At 44.4% G+C, this 22793-nt stretch overlaps 1 protein-coding gene across 2 annotated transcripts in view; it reads right to left on the bottom strand.

Annotated features, from left to right (window-relative positions):
- Window positions 1–22793, bottom strand: part of KIF3B (kinesin family member 3B) — a 56481-nt gene that overhangs the window by 10739 nt on the left and 22949 nt on the right. The window contains exons 2-6 of one of the 2 annotated variants that reach the window (XM_054542108.2): window positions 19024–19116; window positions 12127–13594; window positions 7360–7461; window positions 7030–7152; window positions 6805–6923 (exon numbers count right to left, since the gene is read on the bottom strand). In XM_054542108.2, the coding sequence (XP_054398083.1) occupies window positions 6805–6923; window positions 7030–7152; window positions 7360–7461; window positions 12127–13530 (1748 nt within the window). In that variant the 5' untranslated portion in view covers window positions 13531–13594; window positions 19024–19116. The remainder of the gene's footprint in view (window positions 1–6804; window positions 6924–7029; window positions 7153–7359; window positions 7462–12126; window positions 13595–19023; window positions 19117–22793) is intronic. The other variant, XM_024238929.3, reaches the window with a different exon arrangement.

The following is a 22793-nucleotide window of genomic DNA, read 5'->3' as shown; positions in this document are numbered from 1 at the left end:
CGTGCTTCAGAGATAGCTTTCAGTTAAAGCTAAATAAAGGGGATAGAGATACAAGTTAATTGACACCATGAGGAAAGAGACCAACAAATCCAGAATGTGGTATATTTCTTCTTTTTTTTTTCTTTTGAGTTGGTGTCTCACTCGGTCACCCAGACTGGAGTGCAGTGGCATAATCTTGGCTCACTGCAGCCTTGAACTCCTGGGCTCAAGCAATCCTCCTGCCTCAGCTTCCCAAGTAGCTGGAACTACAGGCACATGCCACCACTCCTGCCTACAATGTGGGATATTTCTACAGGCTATCTGACTCAGTCTTTTCAACAAGTCAACTATGAAAAATATGCATATATATACTTTTTGAGATGGAGTTTCGCTCTTGTTGCCCCGGCTGGAGTACAGTGGCACAATCTTGGCTCACTGCAACATCCGCCTTCCAGGTTCAAGCAATTTTCCTGCCTCAGCCTCCCGAGTAGTTGAGATTACAGGCACCCGCCACCACACCCAGCTAATTTTTGTATTTTTAGTAGAGATGGGGGTTTCACCATCTTGGCCAGGCTGGTCTTGAACTCCTGACCTCATGATCCACCTGCCTCAGCCTCCCAAAGTGCTGGGATTACAGGTATGAGCCACCATGCTCAGCTGAAAAATATTTTTTAAAATAAAAAGAATTGGCTGGGCATGGTGGCTCACTACTCGAGTAGTCCCAGCTACTTGGGAGGCCGAGGCAAGAGAGTCACTTGAACCCGGGAGGCGGAGTTTGCAGTGAGCCGAGACCGCGCCACTGCACTCCAGTCTGGCGACAGAGTAAGACTCTGTCTCAAATAAATAAATAAATAAAATAAAAAATAAAAAGAATTGCCTCAGATTAAAATAAGTCTAAGAGACTTAATAACCAAATGTAACATGTAGTCCTAATATGTAGATCCTAATACAAGCAAACCAAGAAAATCTGAATGTCGATTGGGTACTAGAAAATACTAAGAAACTTAATTTTTTTAGGTGTAAAAATATCACTGTGTAGACAAAAATCAATTATATATATAAATATATATAAAAATATATCTATATAAAAATGTATCTATATAAAATATATATAAATATATCTAAATATATATATATAATATATAAATATATCTATATATCTATATCTATATCTATATAATTTTTTTTTTGAGACGGATTCTCGCCCAGGCTGGAGTGCAATGGCGTGATCTCGGCTCACTGCAACCTCTGCCTCCAGGGTTCAAGCGATTCTCTTGCCTCAACCTCCCAAGTAGCTGGGATTATAGGCACCCACCACCACGCCTGGCTAATTTCTGTATTTTTGTAGAGACAGGGTTTCACCATGTTGGCCAGGCTGGTCTCAAACTCCTGACTTCAGGTGATCCGTTCACCTTGGCCTCAAAGTGCTAGGATTACAGGTGTGAGCCACCATGCCCAGCTGGTATTTTTATATACTAGTAATTAATATTCCAAAAATAAAATTAAGAAAACAATGTCATATACCATAGCACCCAAAAAATCCTTAGGTATAAATTTAACAAAAGTGCAAGACTTATACACTGAAAACTACAAAACATTCTTGAGAAAAATTAAAGAAATAATAAATAAATGGAAAGACATCTCATGTTCATGGATCTGAATACTTAATACTGTTAAGATGACGATATTGCCCAAATTGGTCTGCAGATTCAATGCAATCAATATCAAAATCCCAGCTGGCTTTGTTTGCAGAAATTGACAAGCTGACCTTAAAATGTAGAGGCATACCTCAGAGATATTGTGGGTTTGGTTCCAGACTACTGCAATAAAGTAAGTATCACAATAAAGCAAGTAACACAATTTTTTGGTTTCCCAGTGCATATAAAAGTTATGCTTACACTATACTGTAGTCTATTAAATGTATAATACCATTTTGTCTAAAAAAAGTACAGACTTTAAAAATACTTTATTGCTAATAAATGCTTACACAGAGACATGAAGTGAGCATATGCTGTTGAAAAAATGGTGCCAACAGACTTGCTCTATGCAGGGTTTCCACAAACCTTCAATATGTAGAAAATGTAGTATCTGTGAATTATAACAAAGCAGAGTGCAGTAAAACAAAGTATGCTTGAATATGGAAATGCAAGGGACCCTGAACAGTCAAAACACTCTTGAAAAAGAACAAGGTTGGAGGACTCACACTTCCTGATTTCAAAACTTACTACAAAGCTATAGTAATTAAGACAGAATGGTACTAGCATGAGGATAGATATATAGACCAATGGAACAGTATTGAAAGTCCAGAAATAAATGCTTAATTACGGTCAACTGACTTTCTTTCTTTTTTCTGAGACAGAGTCTTGCTCTGTTGCCCAGGCTGGAGTGCAGTGGCATGATCTCAGCTTACTGCAACCTCCACCTCCCGGGTTCAAGGGATTCCTCTGCCTCAGCCTCCCGAGTAGCTGGGACTACAGGTGTGCACCACCACGCCTGGCTAATTTTTGTATTTCTAGTAGAGACAGGGTTTCACCATATTGGCCAGGGTGATCTCGAACTCCTGACCTCAGGTGATCCACCCACCTCAGCCTCCCAAAGTGCTGGGATTATAGGCATGAGCCACAGTGCCCGGCCCTGACTTTCAATAAATATGCCAAGGCAATGAAATGGGAGAGAAGAGCCCTTTCAACAAATGGTGCTGGAACAACTAGATACCTGCATCCAAAACACTGCACTTGAAACCCTACCTCACACCATACACAGAAATTAACTCAAATGGATCACAGACCTAAATGTAAGACCTAACACTATAAGCCTCTTAGAGGATCTAAGAGAATGAAACATGCGTCCACAAAAAATACTTGAATATGAATGTTCACAGCAGCATTATTCATAACACCCAAAAGTAGAAATAACCCAAATGTCCATCAAATAATGAACAGATAAATAAAATGTGGTATATTTATATAACAGAATATTATTTGGCCATAAAAAATGAATAAAGTATTGATACATGCTACAACATGGAAGACTGCTGAAAACATTATACTAGCCTTGGCAACACAGCAAGACCCATCCTTATGAAAAAATTTTTAAAAATTAGCCAGGTGTGCTAGCATGCAACTGAAGTCCTAGCAACTCAGGAGGCTCAAGCAGGAAGATTACTTGAACCCAAGAGGTCAAGGCTGTGAGCTATGATGGCACCACTGCACTTCAGTCTGATTGATGGAGGAAGCCCTTATCTCTAAAAAAAAAAAAAAAACCAACCAAACACACACACACACACACAAACACACACACACACGAAGAAAGCAGTCACAAAAGGCCACATTATTCCAACATTATTTCATTTATAAACTTATATGAAAGGTCCAGAAAAAGCAAATCTAGATACAATACCAAAAGTAAAATAAACAAAAGAAAATACAATTAAATTGGGCTATATCACAATGGAAATCTTTTGTGCTATAAGTAATACCATCAAGAAAGTTTAAAAACAACTCAGAATAACAGAAAGTATCTTCAAATCATGAATCTCGTGAGGAAGTGGTATTCATAATATATTAATACAAAGAACTCTTAAAACTCAGCCGGGAGCAGTGGCTTATGCCTGTAATCCCAGCATTTTGGGAGGCTGAGGCGGGTGGATCACCTGAGGTCAGTAGTTCCAGACCAGCCTGGCCAACATGGTAAAACCCCGTCTCTACTAAAAATACAAAAATTAGCCGGGCATGGTGGCACATGCCTATAGTCCCAGCTACTCGGGAGGCTGAAGCAGGAGAATCACTTGAACCCAGGAGGCAGAGGCTGCAGTGAGCTAAGATCACACCATTGCACTCCAGCCTGGGTGACAGACCCAGACTCTGTCTCAAAAAAAACCTCTTAAAACTTAATTATTGGCTGGGCGTGGTGGCTCATGCCTGTAATCCAAGCACTTTGGGATGCCAAGGCAGGTGGATCACCTGAGGTTAGGAGTTCAAGACCAGCCTGGGCAACATGGTGACACCCCATCTCTACTAAAAATAAAAAAATCAGCCGGGCATGGTGGCGGGTGCCTGTAATCCCAGCTATTCGGGAGGCTGAGGCATGAGAATCGCTTGAACCCAGGAGGCAGAGGTTGCAATGAGTCAAGTTTGCGCCATTGCACTCCAGCCTGGACAACAGAGTGAGACTCCAACTCCAAAAAGAAAAAAACAAAAAACAAAAACTATATATATATATATGAAACAACCCCATTTTAAAATGGGTAAAGGATTTGTATAGATATTTCTCCAAAGACATACAAATGGCCAATAAGCCCGTAAAAGGATGTTCAACATCATTAGTCATCAGGGAAATGCAAATCAAAACCATAATGAAGTACCACTTCACACTCATTAGGATGTCTATGATAAAAGAGACAGGCAATAACAAGTGTCGACAAGGATGTGGAGAGGCCGGGCATGGTGGCTCACACTTGTAATCCCAGCACTTTGGGAGGCTGAGTCAGGCAGATTGCTTGAGCCCAGGAGTTTGAGACCAGCCTGGGCAACATTGGTGAAACCCCATCTCTACAAAAAACACAAAAATTAGCCAAGTGGGGTGACATGCCCCTATAGTCCCAGCTATTCCAGAGGTGAGGTGGGAGGATCGCTTGAGCACAGGAGGTGGAGGTTGCAGTGTGCTGAGATCGCACCTCTGCACACCAGCCTGGGTGACAGGATGAGACTGTCTCAAAGAAAAAAAAAAAAAGATGTGGAGAAATTGGTGGTAGAAATGTAAAACAGTGCAGCCACTGTGGAAAACAGTTTGTCATTCTCCCAAAACGTTAAACACTGAGTTACCATATGACCCAGCAATTCCACTCCTATGAATATATCCCAGAGAAATGAAAACACACATCCGTACAAAACCTTATACATGAATGCTTATAGAAGTATTATCCATAATAGCCAAAGACTAGAAATAATCAGAATGTATACAAACTGAAAAATAAATAAATATGTGGCCTCTTCATACAGTGCAATATTATTCAGTCATAATAAAGAACAATTGATGTTGGGACTGCCAGATATCTGTTGATCCATGCTACAGCATGGACAATCCTTGAAAGCATCATGCTAAGCAAAAGACGCCAGGCAAGAAAGGCCACACAGTGTGTGGTTCCATTTATATGAGATGGCAAAGCCATAGAGGCAGGAAGCAGATTAGTGATTACTTCGGGCTGGGAAAGGGGGTAATGAGGAGTGACTACTAATTGGTAGAGTTTCTTTTAGAGGAGAGTAATAAAAATGTTCTAAAATTAGATTGTAGTGGTGGTTTTATATAGCCCTGTGCATATATATGTTTTTTTAAAAAACACTGATTTGTATACTTTATCATTTTTTAATTTTTTAATTTTTTTTTTTTTTTTTTTTGAGACAAGAATCTCGCTCTGTCACCCAGGCTTGAGTAAAATGGTGTGATCTCAGCTCACTGCAACCTCCGCCTCCCAGGTTCAGGAGATTCTCCTGCCTCAGCCTCCTGAGTAACTGGGATTACAGGTACACGCCATCACACCCAGCTAATTTTTGGATTTTTAGTAGAGATGGGGTTTCACCATGTTGGCCAGGCTGGTCTTGAACTCCTGGCCTCAGGTGATCCACCTGCCTCGGCCTCCCAAATGCTGGGATTACAGGCATGAGCCACCGTGCCCGGCCTGATCTGTACACTTTAAATATGTGAATTGTATGGTATGTGAAGTATGTCTCAATTAAGCTTTTTTAAAAACAGTATTGTGGGCTGGGTGTGGTGGCTCACACCTATAATCCCAGCACTTTGGGAGGCTGAAACAGGAGGATTGCTTGAGCCTAGGAGTTTGAGATCAGCTTAGGTAACATAGAGAGACCCTATCTCTATAAAAATTTTTTGTAAAATTAGCTGGGCATAGTGGCACACACCTGTAGTCTCAGCTACCCAGGAGGCTAAGGTGGGAGGACTGTTTGAGCCCACAAGTTACAGGCTGCCGTGAACTGTGATTGTGCCACTGCACTCCAGCCTGGGTGACAGAGCAAGACTCTGTCTCAAAAAAAAAACAAACAAAAAAACACTGTGATCATATATATATAAGTATGTAGGAGTGAGATAACATGAGGTTAAGATTTGCTTTAAAATATTTTTGTGAAAGATAGATGGCAAAGGCTTGTTAATCCTTGAATCTGGGTGATGGGCACTTGGGTATTCATTATACCATTCAGAAAATTGTCACAATAAAAAGTCAAGTTAATAAAATATTCCCTCTTATCATCAGACAGATGTAAGACCAGAATCTTTAAAAGCTTCGGGAAGGTAGGGTTAGAAGGGAACTTGGAGATCACCTGATGAAGTCATTCAGTTAACAGATGGGATCCAGAGATGGAAAGTGACTTTTTCAGGAATGAACAGAAGATGGGGTGGCAGGAGATGAGCTGGAGAAGGACCTGTCCTCAGGGCTGTTTCTTTTTTTGTGTTTTTTTCTCACTCCGTCGCCCAGGCTGGAGTGCAGTGGCACAATATCAGCTCACCGCAATCTCCACTTCCCGGGTTCAAGCGATTCTCCTGTCTCAGCCTCCCAAGTAGCTGGGACTACAGGCATGCACCACCACGCCCAGCTAATTTTTGTATTTCTTAGTAGAGACGGGGTTTCACCATGTTGGTCAGGTTGGTCTCAAACTCCTGACATCAGGTGATCTGCCCGCCTCCGCTTCCCAGAACACTGGGATTACAGGCGTAGGCCATCAAGCCCAGCCAGGGCTGTTTCTAACTAAACAAACAAGACCAATGACTCAGCAAGTGGCTTGGGGGCACTATGGAAGGCCTGGCACTTACTTGAGTTTCAGCTCCCTGGTGAGCTCATTCTGAGTCTGCTCTAGCTCTTGGCGCTCTTTGATGTGTTCCTCTTGGAGGTCGTGGATCTCAGCCTTCACTGCCTGAAGCTTGGAGAAGAGCTGGAATGAGGGGAGAAGCAGGTGAGGAGGGTGTCTGTCCAAAGGGTAGAGTTCTCCCTTTCCCCAAGTCTCAAGGCAACTCCATCTGGCCTCATTCCTTTCATACCTTTTTGAGTTTTTTGGTCTTGATGTCCACCTCTTGCTGCAATGAGCTGTATGTCTCTTTAAGTTCCAAGGTCTCCTCATCTCGACTTTCCATCTGTTGCTGGATTTCTCTTTCTCGACGTTTCTGAGCAACATGACAAAATTCATCAGCTTGCCCTAGAGACTGTGTCTATGCTGGGTTCCCCAAGCTAGGATCAGAGTCTCCAGCTAGGATGAGGCACACACACCTTGCTCTCATTCTCTTTGAAGAGAATCTAATATGAGACATTTGCTCTGCAGCATAAACACACCTTACCCCACCCATTCTCCCTGAAAAAGAATGAAAAGTTACCTGCTCTGCAATTTCCTGTCGTTTCTGCTCCAGGATTTTCTGCTGTTCATTCGTATGATCTACTATATTTTTTCCTCCAACAAGCAACTTACTCTCCATGGCCTGAGTGAGAAACAAAGTAGAATCCATCTCATGAACGGTTTCCCTCAGAACATAATTCCTCACAGGGGAGCCTGTGAAAGATAAAGAGCTCAGGACTGAGCCAAAAGGGACAAACTCTGGGAAAAAATACACTGTGCTCAGCTGTGCCCATCCATCACTGGTGAGGGACTGGGGCAGCCTCATGAGAGGCTTCTTGGTAACACTGAAGATACAGTTTCTCCAGATACATGAATTTCAGCTTTAACAAAATTTTTTTGCTTGTTTCTAGAAAGTATTAACCCCACTTAGAACATATTAAGCAGCCCCTTTATGTTAGGTCCTGGGGATGCAATGTGAATGTGAATCACAAAGCTCCGAGTCCACTGAGGAAAACAGACAAGCAAGCAGTCTTTAACCATATGGCGCCAGACGCCATCACGAGGAAAGGACACAGTAATTCATGGGAGAGGCACACTGATGGGATAGAATTCAGACTCTGTGGGGATTTTTAAAAATTTTTTGAAGACAAGGTCTAGTTCTGTCACGCCAGCTGGAGTGCAGTGGCACGATCACAGCTCACTGCAGCCTTGACCTCCTTAGTTCAAGCAATCCTACCACCTCAGCCTCCCAAGCAGCTGGGACTACAGGTGTACACCACCACACTTGGCTGACTGGTTGACTGATTGATTGTAGAGGTGAAATCTTGCTATGTTGTCTGGGCTGGTCTTGAACTCCTGGCCTCAAGAGATCCTCTGCCTTGGCCTCTCAAAATGCTGGGATTATAGGCGTGGGCACAGCGCCCAGTCAGAGAATTCAGACTTTTAGAGGGAGTCAGAGAAAGCTTTCTGTCTGCAGGGCCAGATATACAGAGAGCTGAAGTTAAAAAATAGGAATTAGCTAAGAAAAAAAAGATTGTTTTGTGAGGGGAAGGTGGGAAGTGATGAAGTTGACCTAAATCCGTGTCAAGGAGACTAAACTTCTTGATCCTGAGAAGTTCGGGGAACCACTGACATATTCTTTTGAGCATGAGGCTACACAATCAGACGTGTGTTTTCAAAACATTACTCCCCTGCAATGGGAAGAATGGCAAAGGGCTGGCAGGATGGAGGGAGACAGGACAGGAAGCCACTGCAGGGGTCTAGGCCTGGGCTAGGCCTCCTCCCTAGTTGGGGAAGGCAGAGTAGATGAGTCCAAGAGATCCTGATGAGGCAGGATCCAAAGGCTTTGGGACTGCCTGGCTGTAAGTGAGAGGGAGGGGCAGCTGGCAAGACTCCCAGGGGTCTGGCTTCCCTGAGATAAGGAAGGCAAGAGCAGGCTCTGAGTGGCTGTGAGCATCCCAGTGGGCAAAAGGTTATTGGGCCTGGATGGCAGGAGACAGTGCTAGGCTAGATATACAGATTGGGAGCCTTCAGTATTTTGATAGGGGCTGAAGCCATGAGAATGATTTTGACCTAAAAAGTATGGGACCCCAAAACTGCACAACTTTTAAGAAACTTATAAACCTCACTGGAGCTCTGCTGCCATCTTTCAGTGAGTCCTCTGAGCCTGTTTCCTCATCTCTCAAATGAAGGGGCTGGACTAGCTTGCTAAACTCCACATACATACCTAACAATACCTAACTGCTCTAACATTCTTTTTTTTTTTTTTTAGATGGAGTCTTGCTCTGTCGCCCAGGCTGGAGTGCAGTGGCATGATCTTGGCTCACTGCAACCGCTGCCTCCCAGGTTCAAGCAATTCTCGTGCCTCAGCCTCCCAAGTAGCCGGAACTACAGGTGCATGCCACCATGCCCAGCTAATTTTTGTATTCTTAGTAGAGACAGGGTTTCACCATGTTGGCCAGGCTGGCCTTGAACTCCTGACCTCAAGGGATTCACCTGCCTGGGCCTCCCAAAGTGTTGGGATTACAGGCGTGAGCCACCGCGCCCAGCCTCTAACATTCTTTTATGATTTCACAGCATCCAGGAATTGAGAAAGACAGAAATAATATCATTCTCCACAGTCAAAATGTCTAAGAGATGCAGTGACATTGAGGTGATGCTGAATCTCGCAGACTCAGCCTCAGAGAGTTCAACTTTCTCTGAGGGGTTGTTTAGAGAATCTAGGTGCTCTTGGCCTTGAATAACAGATCTGATCCAAAAAGACAGTATGCAAGTCAAATATGGGCATACCCAGGCCGGACATAAGGGTGTGGTGGCTCACGCCTGTAATCCTGACACTTTGGGAGACTAAGGTGGAAGGATTGCTTGAGTCTAGGAGTTAAAGACCAGCCTAGGCAACATAGTGAGACCTTGGCTTTACAGAAAATAAACAAAATTAGCTGGGCACGGTGGTGCACGCCTGTAGTCCCAGATACTCGGAGGCTGAGGTGGGAGGATTGCTTGAGCCTGGGAGGTCAAGGCTGCAGTGAGCCAAGATCACACCACTGCACTCCAACCTGGGCGACAGAGTGAGACCCTATCTCAAAACAAAACAAAACAAAATATGGGCACAGCCAGTCGCACTTACCGTGCAGCAGTGAGAAGGCATGAAGTGCTTTGACGTAACGGCATTTCAGAGCCCCTCCCTGGAACAAAGTTACCTCCTAATTGTGTTGTATATGACTCCATTTTCACATCAGGTCTTAAAAGTCCTAGAAGGGACTTTCAAGGTTTTAAAACCCTGCCTCTGAAGTAAAATAGCACCCAGCTCTGTGAAAGGGCTACTATGAAGCCACTGATTAAAAAAAAAAAAAAAAACAGTACAGCTTCATACAGTAGGGGTAGGGGGGAGGCAAAGATAACTTGTAATTTAAACACGGAGACATTTTAGGATAGAAATCAAAGTTTGCATGAATTCAATAAAACAGAACTGAACATTTCCAAGGAATTCTGGCTTGTGGTTAGCCAGTGGCCATCCTCAGCCTTCCAAGTCTACCTTTGCACTCTCCTCTGCCATTAAAGCCCAGTGGAAGCTCAGAGTCCAGGCAACTGCAGGCATAATGCATTGCCACCAGAAAGAAGGCTCAAAACAATGGGAGCCTTAGCACTCCAGAATGCTAACTAGTCATTGGGTGGAAAATGGAGTGGATGTAAGGAAATATATTAGCACACAGGGGTTGGGAGAGGAGGCTGACTATAAGAAAGTAGCATGAAGACATTTTGAGGGTGATGGAAGTGTTCCGTATCTTGTATAATCAGGGTACTGCATACTGAAACTGCACTGAGAGGCTATACTATATGGAAATGTTAGTCTGATCATCACAAGTGCTGGTGAGGATGAGGGGCATCCAGAACTCATACCCTGCTGCTAGGTGCTTCAATCTGCACAACTACTTTAGAAAACAACTTGTCCTTGTCTAGAGAAGTTGAAGCTGCCAAATACCCTAAGACCTAACAGTGCCAAACAAGACAATCTTGCACATCCATGTTGTCCTGAAGCCAAGCACAAGAGCATTCACAGCAGAAACTGGAAACAACCCATACATCAGGAGAATGGAATACCATGGAATACTCGGAACAGTAATAATGAGTGAACCACAGCTTCAGGCATCAACATGGATAAATCTCATGAACATAATGTTGCAAAAATAAAAGCAAATGGCATGAGCGGGATTCCATTTATATAAAAGCAAAAAATTATATGAAAACGAAACCATGTTTTCTTTAGAAATATACATGTAGAAAGTAAAACTATAAGGAAAAGCAAGGAAACAATAAACACCGAATTCAGGATGATGGTTATCTGTGGTGGAGGGGAACACAAGGAGCTACTAAAGATATGGGTATCAGCTGGGTGCAGTGGCTCACGCCTGTAATCCCAGCACTTTGGGAGGGTGAGGTGGGAGAATCATTCGAGCCCAGGAGTTTGAGACCAGCCTGAACAACATAGTGAGACCGTGTCTCTACAAAAAATTTTAAAAATTTAGCCAGGCAAAGTTGCGTGCCTGTAGTCCTAGCTACTTGGGAGGCTGAGGTGGGAGGATCCTTTGAGCCTAGGAGGTCGAAGCTGCAGTGATTGGGCCACTGCACTCCAGGGTTGACAGAGCAAGACCCTGTCTCAAAAAAAAAAAGAAAAAAAAAAAAAAAAAAAAAACTCGGACACGGTAGCTCACGTCTGTAATCCCAGCACTTGGGGAGGCTGAGACAGGTGGATTACCTGAGGTCAGGAGTTTGAGACCAGCCAGGCCAACATAGTGAAACCCCATCGCGACTAAAAATACAAAACTTAGCCGGGCGTGGTGGCGGGCACCTATAATCCCAGGTACTCAGGAGGCTGAGGCAAGAGAATCACTTGAACCCGGATGGTGGAGGTTGCAGTGAGCCGAGATTGCGCCACTGCACTCCAGCCTGGGTGATGAGAGTGAAACTCCATCTCAAAAAAAAAAAAAAGAAAGAAAAATGGATGTTGTTCTATTTCCTACACTGGGTGGGGGGTACATGGGTGTTACTTTTATTGCTGTTCTTTATACTATGTGCATACATGATAATTATTCTCATTATGAATTCAATTTTCATTTTTGTAAATGTGAAAAAATCATATTCATGTCAATTAAATAGAGGTTTATTGAGTACTGGATATCATGCGCTGTTGGAAATCCAAAACTGACGAGGGACATCATCCCTCATATGGTTATGTTTTTTGTTGTTGTTTGATGAAAGCAAAAGCAGTGATGGGGCAAGGACCTAAGGAAGGGTATGGGTATGGTACCTTGATCTTGGCACCCAGCATCTCGGCAGCATCCTTCTCCCGCCGCAGGTCCTCCATCTTTTTCTCTTTCTCCTTCAGCAGCCTCATCTTCTCCTCTGCAACCAAGCTGTGATCCTCTACAATGGCCCGCTTCTCAATCTCCAGTTTTTCTTGCTGTTCCCGCCAGTAATCATCCTTATCATCCCCTTCCTCCTCACCCTCTTCTCCCTCCTCCTCCTCCTCTTCCCCACCCCCACCACTGCCACCACCTTCCCTCCGCTTCTCTCGCCTCTTCCTCCTGCCAATGGACCGTTTTTCCAGCTGGGCCTTGAGCCGAGCAATCTCTTCCTGGAATTCTCGAAGGAGGGCATCCTTGGGGTCCTCATTGACCCTTGGTTTGTTCTTAATGTTTTTGGCACGGTTGGCATATCGCAGAGTGGTCAGAGTCTCTTCTACGTTGTAAGAGGCAGGCCCCACATTGGCCACCATCACAGTCTTAGCATTGCCACCAAGGGAATCTTGGAGGAGCCTGGTAAGCTTTGAGTCCCGATATGGAATGTGAGTGCTTTTGCCGTCCACTAGAGCAGAGATGACATTACCCAAAGCGGAAAGGGAGAGGTTGATCTTGGTAGCTTCTTTTAATCTCTCCCCTTGTGCGCCGGTCTTGGCTTGCCGTTCGCTGCCAGCAAGATCTACAAGGTTCAATTTTCCTACACGGATGTGGTTTTCACCATCGAGGCCCAACTCGCTGCACTCAATAGTGATAACGAAAATTGCATGAGAACGCGAGCTGTGCTCGTTCATGTTGGTAGCACCGACAGAACGGTTCTGGTTTCCCACATTCATCACGTGCTCTATCTCCTTCACACTCTTGGTGACAAAGGAAGACAGGTCTTTCACATACACTCCTGTGTCAGGCCTCTCTTTGAGCTCAAGCCTTTTGGTCTGATCCTTTGAGAGCAAATCTCGGATCTCCTCCTGGTAGATCTCTAAGTAAGAAGCCCTGACCAGGTACTGTTGATTCTGGGATCGAGAGATGTGGGTGAAGATATGGTCAAATGAGTTAGGAATGACTCCTCTTTTTTCAGGGTCACCACGGATTCCTTCCATTGTGTAGGTTTTTCCTGTCCCAGTTTGTCCATAGGCAAAAATGGTTCCATTGAAACCTTGCAGGACAGAGTCAACAAGTGGTCGGAACGTCTCATCGTACAGTTCAAACTGCTTGGCATTCCAGTCATAGACGGCATCAAAGGTGAAGGTCTTGGGCATTTCATGGGCCGTCCCTTTGGGGTTCTTCACAGACACCTGCCCCAGCTTAACATCCACATCTACCACTTTGTCATACGAAGCAGCCTTTTCCTTGCCATTCATGGGCCGACAGCGAACCACCACCCTGACTGACTCTGAGCTTTTCAACTTTGACATGATGAACTCTGATCCAGTCAATCTTGAGAAGTGTCAATTCAAAATGTCTCAGGATGCTAAGGTCCTAAGGAAAAAGCAAAAGTAAATAAGCACAGTACCGTTGTCATTGGTGGCTGCCTGACAGAAGCTGACACACCTAAATAGTCTTCATCTTGCTAACCTGACAGCCATATCTGATAACTTTACTACACTGTGTATTTCCTCACAGGATCTTAACCAGCTTCAGTGGTAAAAATAAAAAACTGCAGTCCACCAGTATTGTTGGCTAGCCCATCCTCCTCTCAATCAATATTTGATCTTATGCTATAGGCTGAGGCAGCTGGAAATCTTTTAGGTCTGGGTCTCACTCTGGGAGGCTGAGGCAGGGAAATTCCTTGAGACCAGGAGTTTGAGACCAGCCTGGGCAACACAGCAAGATCCTGTCTCCAAAAAATTTATGAATTAGGCTGTACACAGTAGTTCAGCCTAATCCCAGCATTTTAGGAGGCTGTAATCCCAGCATTTTAGGAGGCTGAAGCCAGAGGGTCACTTGAGTGCAGGTGTTTGAGATCAGCCTGGGCAACATAGTGAGCCCCCATCTCTCCAAAAAGAAGAAAAAACCAACAACAATTAGCTGGACATGGTGGCTCATGCCTGAAGTCTTAGCTACTTGGGAAGCTGAGAGGGGAGGACTGCTTGAGCCCAGGAGGTTGAGGGTACAGTAAGCTGCAATCACGCCACTGCACTTCAGCCTGGATGACAGAGTGAGACTCTATCTTAAAAATAAAGTAAAATAAGTGGCCGGGCGCGGTGGCTCACGCCTGTAATCCCAGCACTTTAGGAGGCCAAGGCGGGTGGATCACGAGGCCAGGAGATCGAGACTATCCTGGCTAACATGGTGAAACCCCGTCTCTACCAAATATACAAAAAATTAGCCGGGTGTGGTGGCAGGCACCTATAGTCCCAGCTACTCAGGAGGCTGAGGCAGGAGAATGGCGTGAACCCGGGAGGCGGAGGCCGAGATCGTGCCACTGCGCTCCAGCCTGGGTGACAAGGCGAGACTCTGTCTCAAAAAAAGTAAAATAAAAATAATGACCAGGCTCGGTGGCTCGCGCCTGTAATCCCAGCACTTTGGGAGAGTGAGGTGGATGGATCCCTTGTGGCCAGGAGTTCGAGACCAGCCTGGCCAACATGGCAAAACCCTGTCTCTAAGAAAAATACAAAAATTAGCTGGGCATGGTGGCGGGCATCTGTAATCCCAGCTACTCAGGAGGCTGTGGCACTAGAATCACTTGAGCCTGGGAGGCAGAAGTTGCAGAGAGCCAAGACTGCACCAATGCACTCTGGCCTGGAGGACAGAGCAAGACTCTGATTAAAAATAAATACCATAAAATAAAAATACAAAAATAAAAATTAGCCAGGGGTGGTGATGTGTGCCTGTAGTCCTAGCTACTCAGGAGGCTGAGGCAGAAGGATTGCTTGAGCCCAGGAGTTCAAGGCTGCAGTGATCGTGTCACTGCACTCCAGCCTACACAACAGAATGAAACCTTTTTTTTTTTTTTTTTTTGAGATGGAGTCTCACTCTGTCACCCAGGCTGGAGTGCAGTGGTGCGATCTTGGCTCACTGCAAGCTCCGCCTCCCAGGTTCACACCATTCTCCTGCCTCTCAGCCTCCCAAGTAGCTGGGACTACAGGCGCCCACCACCATGCCCGGCTAATTTTTTGTATTTTTAGTAGAGACAGGGTTTTGCCATGTTGGCCAGGCTGGTCTCAAACTCCTGGCCACAAGGGATCCATCCACCTCATTCTCTCAAAGTGCTAGGATTATAGGTGTGAGCCACCGAGCCTGGTCATTATTTTTATTTTACTTTTTTTTTTTTTGAGACGGAGTCCTGCTTTGTCACCCAGGCTGGAGCACAGTGGCACGATCTTGGCTCACTGCAAGCTCCACCTCCTGGGTTCACGCCATTCTCCTGCCTCAGCCTCCCGAGTAGCTGGGACTATAGGTGCCCGCCACCATGCCCGGCTAATTTTTTGTATTTTTAGGAGAGACGGAGTTTCACTGTGGTCTCGATCTTCTGACCTCGTGATCCACCCACCTCGGCCTCCCAAAAAACCTTCTCTTAAACAAATGAAAAAAGTCTTATATTCTCGTGACCTACTATAACCTGTTGAAATACTACAAACTCTGGGTAGAGCAATTTAGAACTACCTATCAACATTTAAAATGCATATACTTTTTGAACTAGCAATTGTACTGCTAAGAATTTATCCTAGAGATACAGATTTTAAACAATGACATATACACAAGGATATTTATTGTGGGAGCAACAGATTGTGAGCAACTCGGGTTCCCATCAAGAGGAGACTGATTAAATTAAATATATTCAATATATGTGGAATCCTATGCAGTTATTAAAAAGAAGGTGGTAATCTAAATGTAATCCTATACCAAGATATGTTGTTAAGTGAAAAAAAGTAGGTGACAGTGTGTACAGTATAGTTTACATAGTGTGAAAAATGGAAGCTATAACACCAAGAATGAACCTTAATGTAAATTATGCACTTTGGATGATAATGTGTCAACGCAGGTCTGTTGCTTATAACAAACGTACCACTCTGGTAGGAGATGTCCATAATGGGGGAGGCTTTGCATGTGTGGAGGCAGAGGTATGTGGGAAATCTGTGTACCTTCCGCTTATTTTTGCTGGGAATCTGAAACTGCTCTAAAAATAAACTCTATTTAAAAAACAAACATTACATAAGAAAAGGGGGGATATATGCATGTTATATGCTTGATATGAATACAATATTGTTAGAAGTATACTTCTAAAGGTAGTAACAGTAGCAGCCTTAGCATGGGAACTGTGGGCCTAGGAGACTCAGAAGCCTAAAGAGAGAGGAAAGGCTGAGCGTGGTGGCTCACACCTGTAATCCCAGCACTTTGGGAGGCTGAGGCAGGTGGATCACAAGGTCAAGAGATCAAGACCATCTGGGCCAATATGGTGAAACCCTGTCTTTACTAAACATACAAAAATTAGCTGGGCATGGTGGCACAAGCTTGTAGTCTCAGCTACTTCGGAGGCTGAGGCAGGAGAATTGCTTGAACCTGGGAGGTGGAGGTTGCAGTGAGCCGAGATTGCGCCACTGCACCCCAGCCTGGCGACACAGCGAGACTCCGTCTCAAAAAAAAGGAAAAACTTTTCACAGTATACTCATTTGTAGTGTTAGAATTTCCTAGCTTGTGCTAATAATACTTTTCAATCCCACAATCATCAATAAAAACTGGCTTGTGCAAAATGTGTGCAAATAAATAAGGATGTGGTATAATGCATTACATAAAAAGCACTCATTCAATCAATAATTTTTTTTTTTTTTGAGACGGAATCTTGCTCTGTTGCCAGTCTGGAGTGCAGTGGCGTGATCTTGGCTCACTGCAACCTCTGACTCCCTGGTTCAAGCGATTCTCCTGCCTCAGCCTCCCGAGTAGCTGGGATTACAGGCACATGCCACCATGCCCAGCTAATCTTTTTCGTATATTTAGTAGAGACGGGGTTTCACCATGTTGGCCAGGATGGTCTCGGTCTCCTGACCTCATGATTGGCCTGCCTCGGCCTCCCAAAGTGCTGGTATTACAGGCGTGAGCCACCGCACCCGGCAATAACTTTCTTTTTTTTTGAGATGGAGTCTTGCTCTTATTGACCAGGCTGGAGTGCAATGGCATGATCTCGGCTCACTGCAACCTCTGCCTCCTGGGTTCAAGCAATTATCCTGCCTCAGCCTCCCGAATAGTTAGGATTATAGGCACCTACCACCACAGTCTACTAAAAATACAAAATCAATCAATAAATTTAATAGAATTGGAATGCAAATAAGAAAATGGAGCCAGGTGTGGTGGCTCACACCTGTAATCCCAGCACTTTGGGAAGCCAAGGAGGGCGGATCACCTGAGCGGGAGTTCGAGACCAGCCTGGCCAACATGGTGAAACCCCATCTGTACTAAAAAAAAATACAAAAATTTAGCAGGCATGGTGGCACGTGCCTGTAATCCCAGCTACTTGAGGCAGCAGAATTGTTTGAACCTGGGAGGCGGAGGCTGCAGTGAGCCGAGATTGTGCCATTGCACTCCAGTCTGGGTGACAGAGCAAGACTCCGTCTACAAAAAAAAAAAAAAAAAAAAAAAAAGGTTGGGGGTGTTAAAATTTTATAAAGTAAAAACAAAAAGAGAGAGAGTTTCTTTTGGTGCTGGAAAACTCAGGGAGCAGAAGAAAAGATTAAATGGGTCCTTTGGGTGGGGGTAGGTAGTAAGCAGATCAGAGTACTTTACCGGTATATATGAGGACCCCAAACTCCTATAAATCTCAGTGCAGGGATTTTTTAATTTTCTTTTTAAAAGACAGTCTCGCTTTGTCACCCAGGCTGAAGTGCAGTGGCGTGATGACAGCTCACTGCAGCCTTGACCTCCCAGGCTCAAGTGATCTCCTCCCACCTCGGCCTCCCAAGTAGCTGGGACTATAGGTGCACACCACCACACCTGACTAAGTGCAGGGATTTTTAAAAAACATGTAATTCATGTTTTTTTGTTTTGTTTTGTTTGTTTGTTTGTTTTTTAAACAGTCTCCCCTCTGTCCCCCAGGCTGGAGTGCAGTGGTGCGATCTCGGCTCACTGCAACCTCCACCTCCTGGGTTCAAGCAATTCTCCTGCCTCAGCCTCCTGAGTAGCTGGGACTATAGGCACCCACCACTATGCCCAGCTAATTTTTGTAGTTTTTTTTTTTAGTAGAGACAGGGTTTTGCCATGTTGGCCAGGCTGATCTCTAACTCCTGACCTCAGGTGATCCACCCACCTCAGCCTCCCAAAGTGCTGGGATTACAGGCGTGAGCCACCGCGCCTGGTTGTTTTTTTATCAAAAGGCTCTTCAGTGACAGGTCTTTCTCTCTCTCTCTCTCTCTCTGTGACCTGCTCTCTAGCCACCCTGTTCTGCTGCCCACAGACAAGTGTTATTAGATTTTAAATCATTGATATATAATAAGCAAATATGTATTAATACACACTTATCCTCTCCCTTTTTACACAAACATATTATATACAATAATAAACAGTGTCCTTGGAGTTCATTCCCTCAGTAAATACAGAGCTGCTTTATTCTCTGCAACAGCAGCATCATACTCTACTGCATGCATGCACCATAATTTATGTCACTGCTGCAGATGCACTTCAGCTGTTTCTGATATTCTGCTGTGAAAAACCTAGGACGTACAATCATTCATGTGTGGGAAAGTATATCTGTAAGCATCAATTCCTAGAAGTGGAATTGCTGAATCAAAGGATATATGCAATTGCAATTTTTAAAAAATATGCAGAACAATGACAGCAGTATTCTTTTTAGTTGTGAGAATGACTTATTTCCTGTCATTCTCCCATGGCGTGAGAAGGTGAAGCAGTGATGGGCCACTTGGGCATATATGCTGTGGCTTAATAAATAGACTGCATCAACATATTTCCCCACTGACCTTCATAGACTGTTCTGCTGCTAAGCAAGTGGAAACACAAAAAGTTGCTTTTCATATTTCTTCTAGTTGTTACACGTAATAAAATATTGTTGTCTAGAATGAAAAAACAGAAGACCTCTTACTCTCTCTGAACCCATTTTCTGTAAAATCTGAAAAAATAGGTGTAATTCTTCTTTCTTATGGATGATTATGAGACTAAGAGGTGCTTATAAGGGTGGAAGTACTTTGTAAACTATATAAAGCTAGATTAAAATAACAATACAGATGCATCCAAAACCCTTGTCAGGGGGTCATTCCAGAGATTAAGGATGAGGCCTAATTTTATGCATTAAACATCACTAGAATAACATTTCTTTTTCTTTTTTTTTTTGTGAGACTGAGTTTTGCTCTTGTGACCCAGGCTGGAGTGCAATGGCGCAATCTTGGCTCACTGCAACCTCTGCCTCCAAGGTTCAAGCAATTCTCCTGCCTCAGACACCCGAGTAGCTGGGATTACAGGCGCCCGCCAACACACATGGCTAATTTTTGTATTTTTAGTAGAGATGGGGTTTCACCATGATGGCCAGGCTGGTCTGGAACTCCTAGCCTCAGGCGATCTACCCCACTCAGCCTCCCAAAGTGCTGGGATTACAGGCGTGAGCCACAGCGCCCACTTTAAAATAACATTTCTTTTGTTCAATCTGTAACAATCATCCTAAAAAAAATTCAGATTAAATTGAGATCTAAATAACTAACTGATGTTCAATAAGAAGTAAATCTCAAGCCATGTAAAGAAAACTATGCAAAAGGAAGCCCTTCAGGAATGTAGTCATTATCTTCTAGATCAAGGGTGTCCAATCTTTTGGCTTCTCTCGGCCACATTGGAAGAAGAATTGTCTTGAGCCACACATAAAATACACTAACACTATGATGGTTAATGAGTTAAACAAAAAATTGCAAAAAAAACTCATAATGTTTAAAGAAAGTTTACAAATTTGTGTTGGGCCACATTCAAAGCCATCCTGGGCTGCAGTTGGACAAACTTCTTCTAGATGTTATTAGAATTTTGCCAGATGGGAAGAAAGAGACAGATGTTAGAATGGCCAGTTTCCTATGTCTTTGCATTTCAGGGGAATGGCTCATGAGCTACGGCATGTCTCTCCCTCCATTTCAACAGAGGCCTGCCAAAGGTGATCTAGGTGCAAAGGGAAAATCCCATCCCCTGATATCCTCTGGGGAGACCTCTGTTGCAGTGCACGAGCCTGCCAGACAAGATCCTAGATCTGAAAGAGTAAGAGAAACGGAATGGCAGGGCAGGACAGGGAGACAGGTCAGTGCAGAGGACTGATTCTCCTGCATTACAGACTTCTCAGAAGGCAGAGCTGTCCGACTTTTACCTGTCAAAACAATGGGGCTCCAAGCCTATGAAAGAAACAAAAGAAGAAAGCAAGCCTGCAGCAAGCTGACCTTGAGGTTCAGCTGCTTTGTAATAGCTCCGTACATTTTTTGAGCTCTCCAAAATGATAGAAACAAAGGAATGATAATGACCTGCATTAATCTTAAAAATCTTTAAAAAGGAAGGAATTCCCAAAGCATGAGTCCCCTTAATTAAATCTCCTCAACTCTGAACGCAGAACACCATTTCTTTTCTGAACTCACCCAGCTAGACATGTATTATTGACATATTCTTTCAGGAAAATGGACTAAGTTAATTTCCTGCCACCAAGGCTTAAAATCTTATTCTGGGTCTTCCTCAAAGGAGAGAGTTTTCCTGGAAGGATGCCCTGATACTCTTTCTTTATTACCTATGTTATTCTTCCAGTGGGTCTAATTACAGAGTGATAAATCTTTAAAGGAACTCACAGAATTGCCAAGAAAGAAGGAAGCACAGATCAGCAGCTCATTGCCTTCATCCTGAAGACCTTTTCTGCTAGAACTTGTCATTCAATGTTAACACCCACTGTCTGAATGGTTATTGAACATGAAAAATTGATTAATTTCCCAACCTCAACTCTTTTATCTGCTGAGGAAATCAAATGCACATTTGTCACGACAGCCACGCTCTTCCAGACTGTTCTCCAACTCTTTTGTGTTTAGATTCATGCATCCTCACCTTGCTAGCTGTCACAGAGTCTCACCTCAAAGTCCAGAACTAGGTATGAATTGGATTCTCAGTAACTATTGGCTTCCTATGGAAAGCCTAAGAGAGAGGTCACAAACTGGTTACATTCTATCTGAAACATTTTATTTGGCCCACCTGGTATTTAAAACAACATGGGCCGGGCGTGGTGGCTCACATCTGTAATCTCAGCACTTTGGGAGGCTGAGGCAGGTGGATCACCTGAGATCAGGAGTTCAAGACCAGCCTGTCCAACATGGTAAAACCCCGTCTCTACTAAAAATACAAAAATTAGCTGGGCATAGTGGCAGGCGCCTGTAATCCCAGCTATTCGGGAGGCTGAGGCAGGAGGATTGCTTGAACCCAGAGGCGGGAGTTGCAGTGAGCTGAGATCGCGCCACTACACTCCAGCCTAGGTGACAAGAGCAGAACTACGTCTCAAAAATAAATAAATAAATAAATAAAACATGGGCTGGGCACAGTGACTTAACACCTGTAATCCCAGCACTTTGGGAGGCCGAGGTGGGCGTATCACCTGAGGTCAGGAGTTTGAGACCCCGTCTCTACTAAAAATACCAAAATTAGCTGGGTGTGGTGACATGTGCCTGTAGTCCCAGCTACTTGGGAGGCTGAGGCGGGAGAATTGCTTGAACCCAGGAGGTGGAGGCTGCAGTGAGCCGAGATTGTGCCACTGCACTCCAGCCTGGGTGACAGTGAGACTCTGTCTCAAAAAAAAAAAAAAAAAGAACATGAAGCCTGGGCAACATAGGGAGACCTCCATCTCCACCAAAAATTTAAGAATTAGTTGGGCATGGTGCTGCTTGCCTGTGGTCCTAGCTATTCGAGAGGTTGAGGCAAGAGGATCACGTAAGCCCAAGTCAAGGCTACAGTGAGCCATGAATGCACCACTGCATTCCAGCCTGGTGCTAGGTCTTGCCCTGTTTCCAAAAGTAAAAATAAACAACAACAACAACAACAAAATCCTCAGCACTTCCACTTCTCTATCTACGTACATCCTAGTAAAAAGCTTTGCATATGTGCACAAGAAAACATGGACAAGATTGCTTCCTGCAGCATGGTTATCACAGGAGAAAAACTAGAAACAGGCTGGGTGCAGTGGCTCACACCTGTAATCCTAGCACTCTGCGAGGCCGGGTGGGAGGATTCTTTGTGGCCAGGAGTTCAAGACCAGCCTGGGGAACATAGTGAGACCATCTCTACAAAAAAAATTTTAAAAATTGGCGGGTGCGGCGGCTCACGCCTGTAATCCCAGCACTTTGGGAGGCCGAGGCGGGCAGATCACAAGATCAGGAGATGGAGACCACTCTGGCTAACACGGCGAAACCCCGTCTCTACTTTAAAAATACAAAAAAAAAGTAGCCAGGCGTGGTGGTGGGCGACTGCAGTCCTAGCTACTCGGGAGGCTGAGGCAGGAGAATGGTGTGAACCTGGGAGGTGGAGCTTGCAGTGAGTGGAGATCGCGCCACTGCACTCCAGCCCAGGCGACAGAGCGAGACTGTCTCAAAAAAAAAATTTACATTTAAAAAATATAGCTGGGTGTGGTAGAATATACCTGTAGTCCCAGCTTCTTGCGAGGCTGAGGCAGTAGGATACCTTGAGTTCAGGAGTTGGAGGTTGTAGTGAGCTATAATAGCACTATTGCACTCCAACC

Source organism: Pongo abelii, chromosome 21 (assembly GCF_028885655.2).
Source record: "Pongo abelii isolate AG06213 chromosome 21, NHGRI_mPonAbe1-v2.0_pri, whole genome shotgun sequence".
Classification (NCBI taxonomy): Eukaryota; Metazoa; Chordata; class Mammalia; order Primates; family Hominidae; genus Pongo; species Pongo abelii.
The sequence above is the reverse complement of the archived record's forward strand: the minus strand, read 5'-3'. Positions and strand labels throughout refer to the sequence as shown.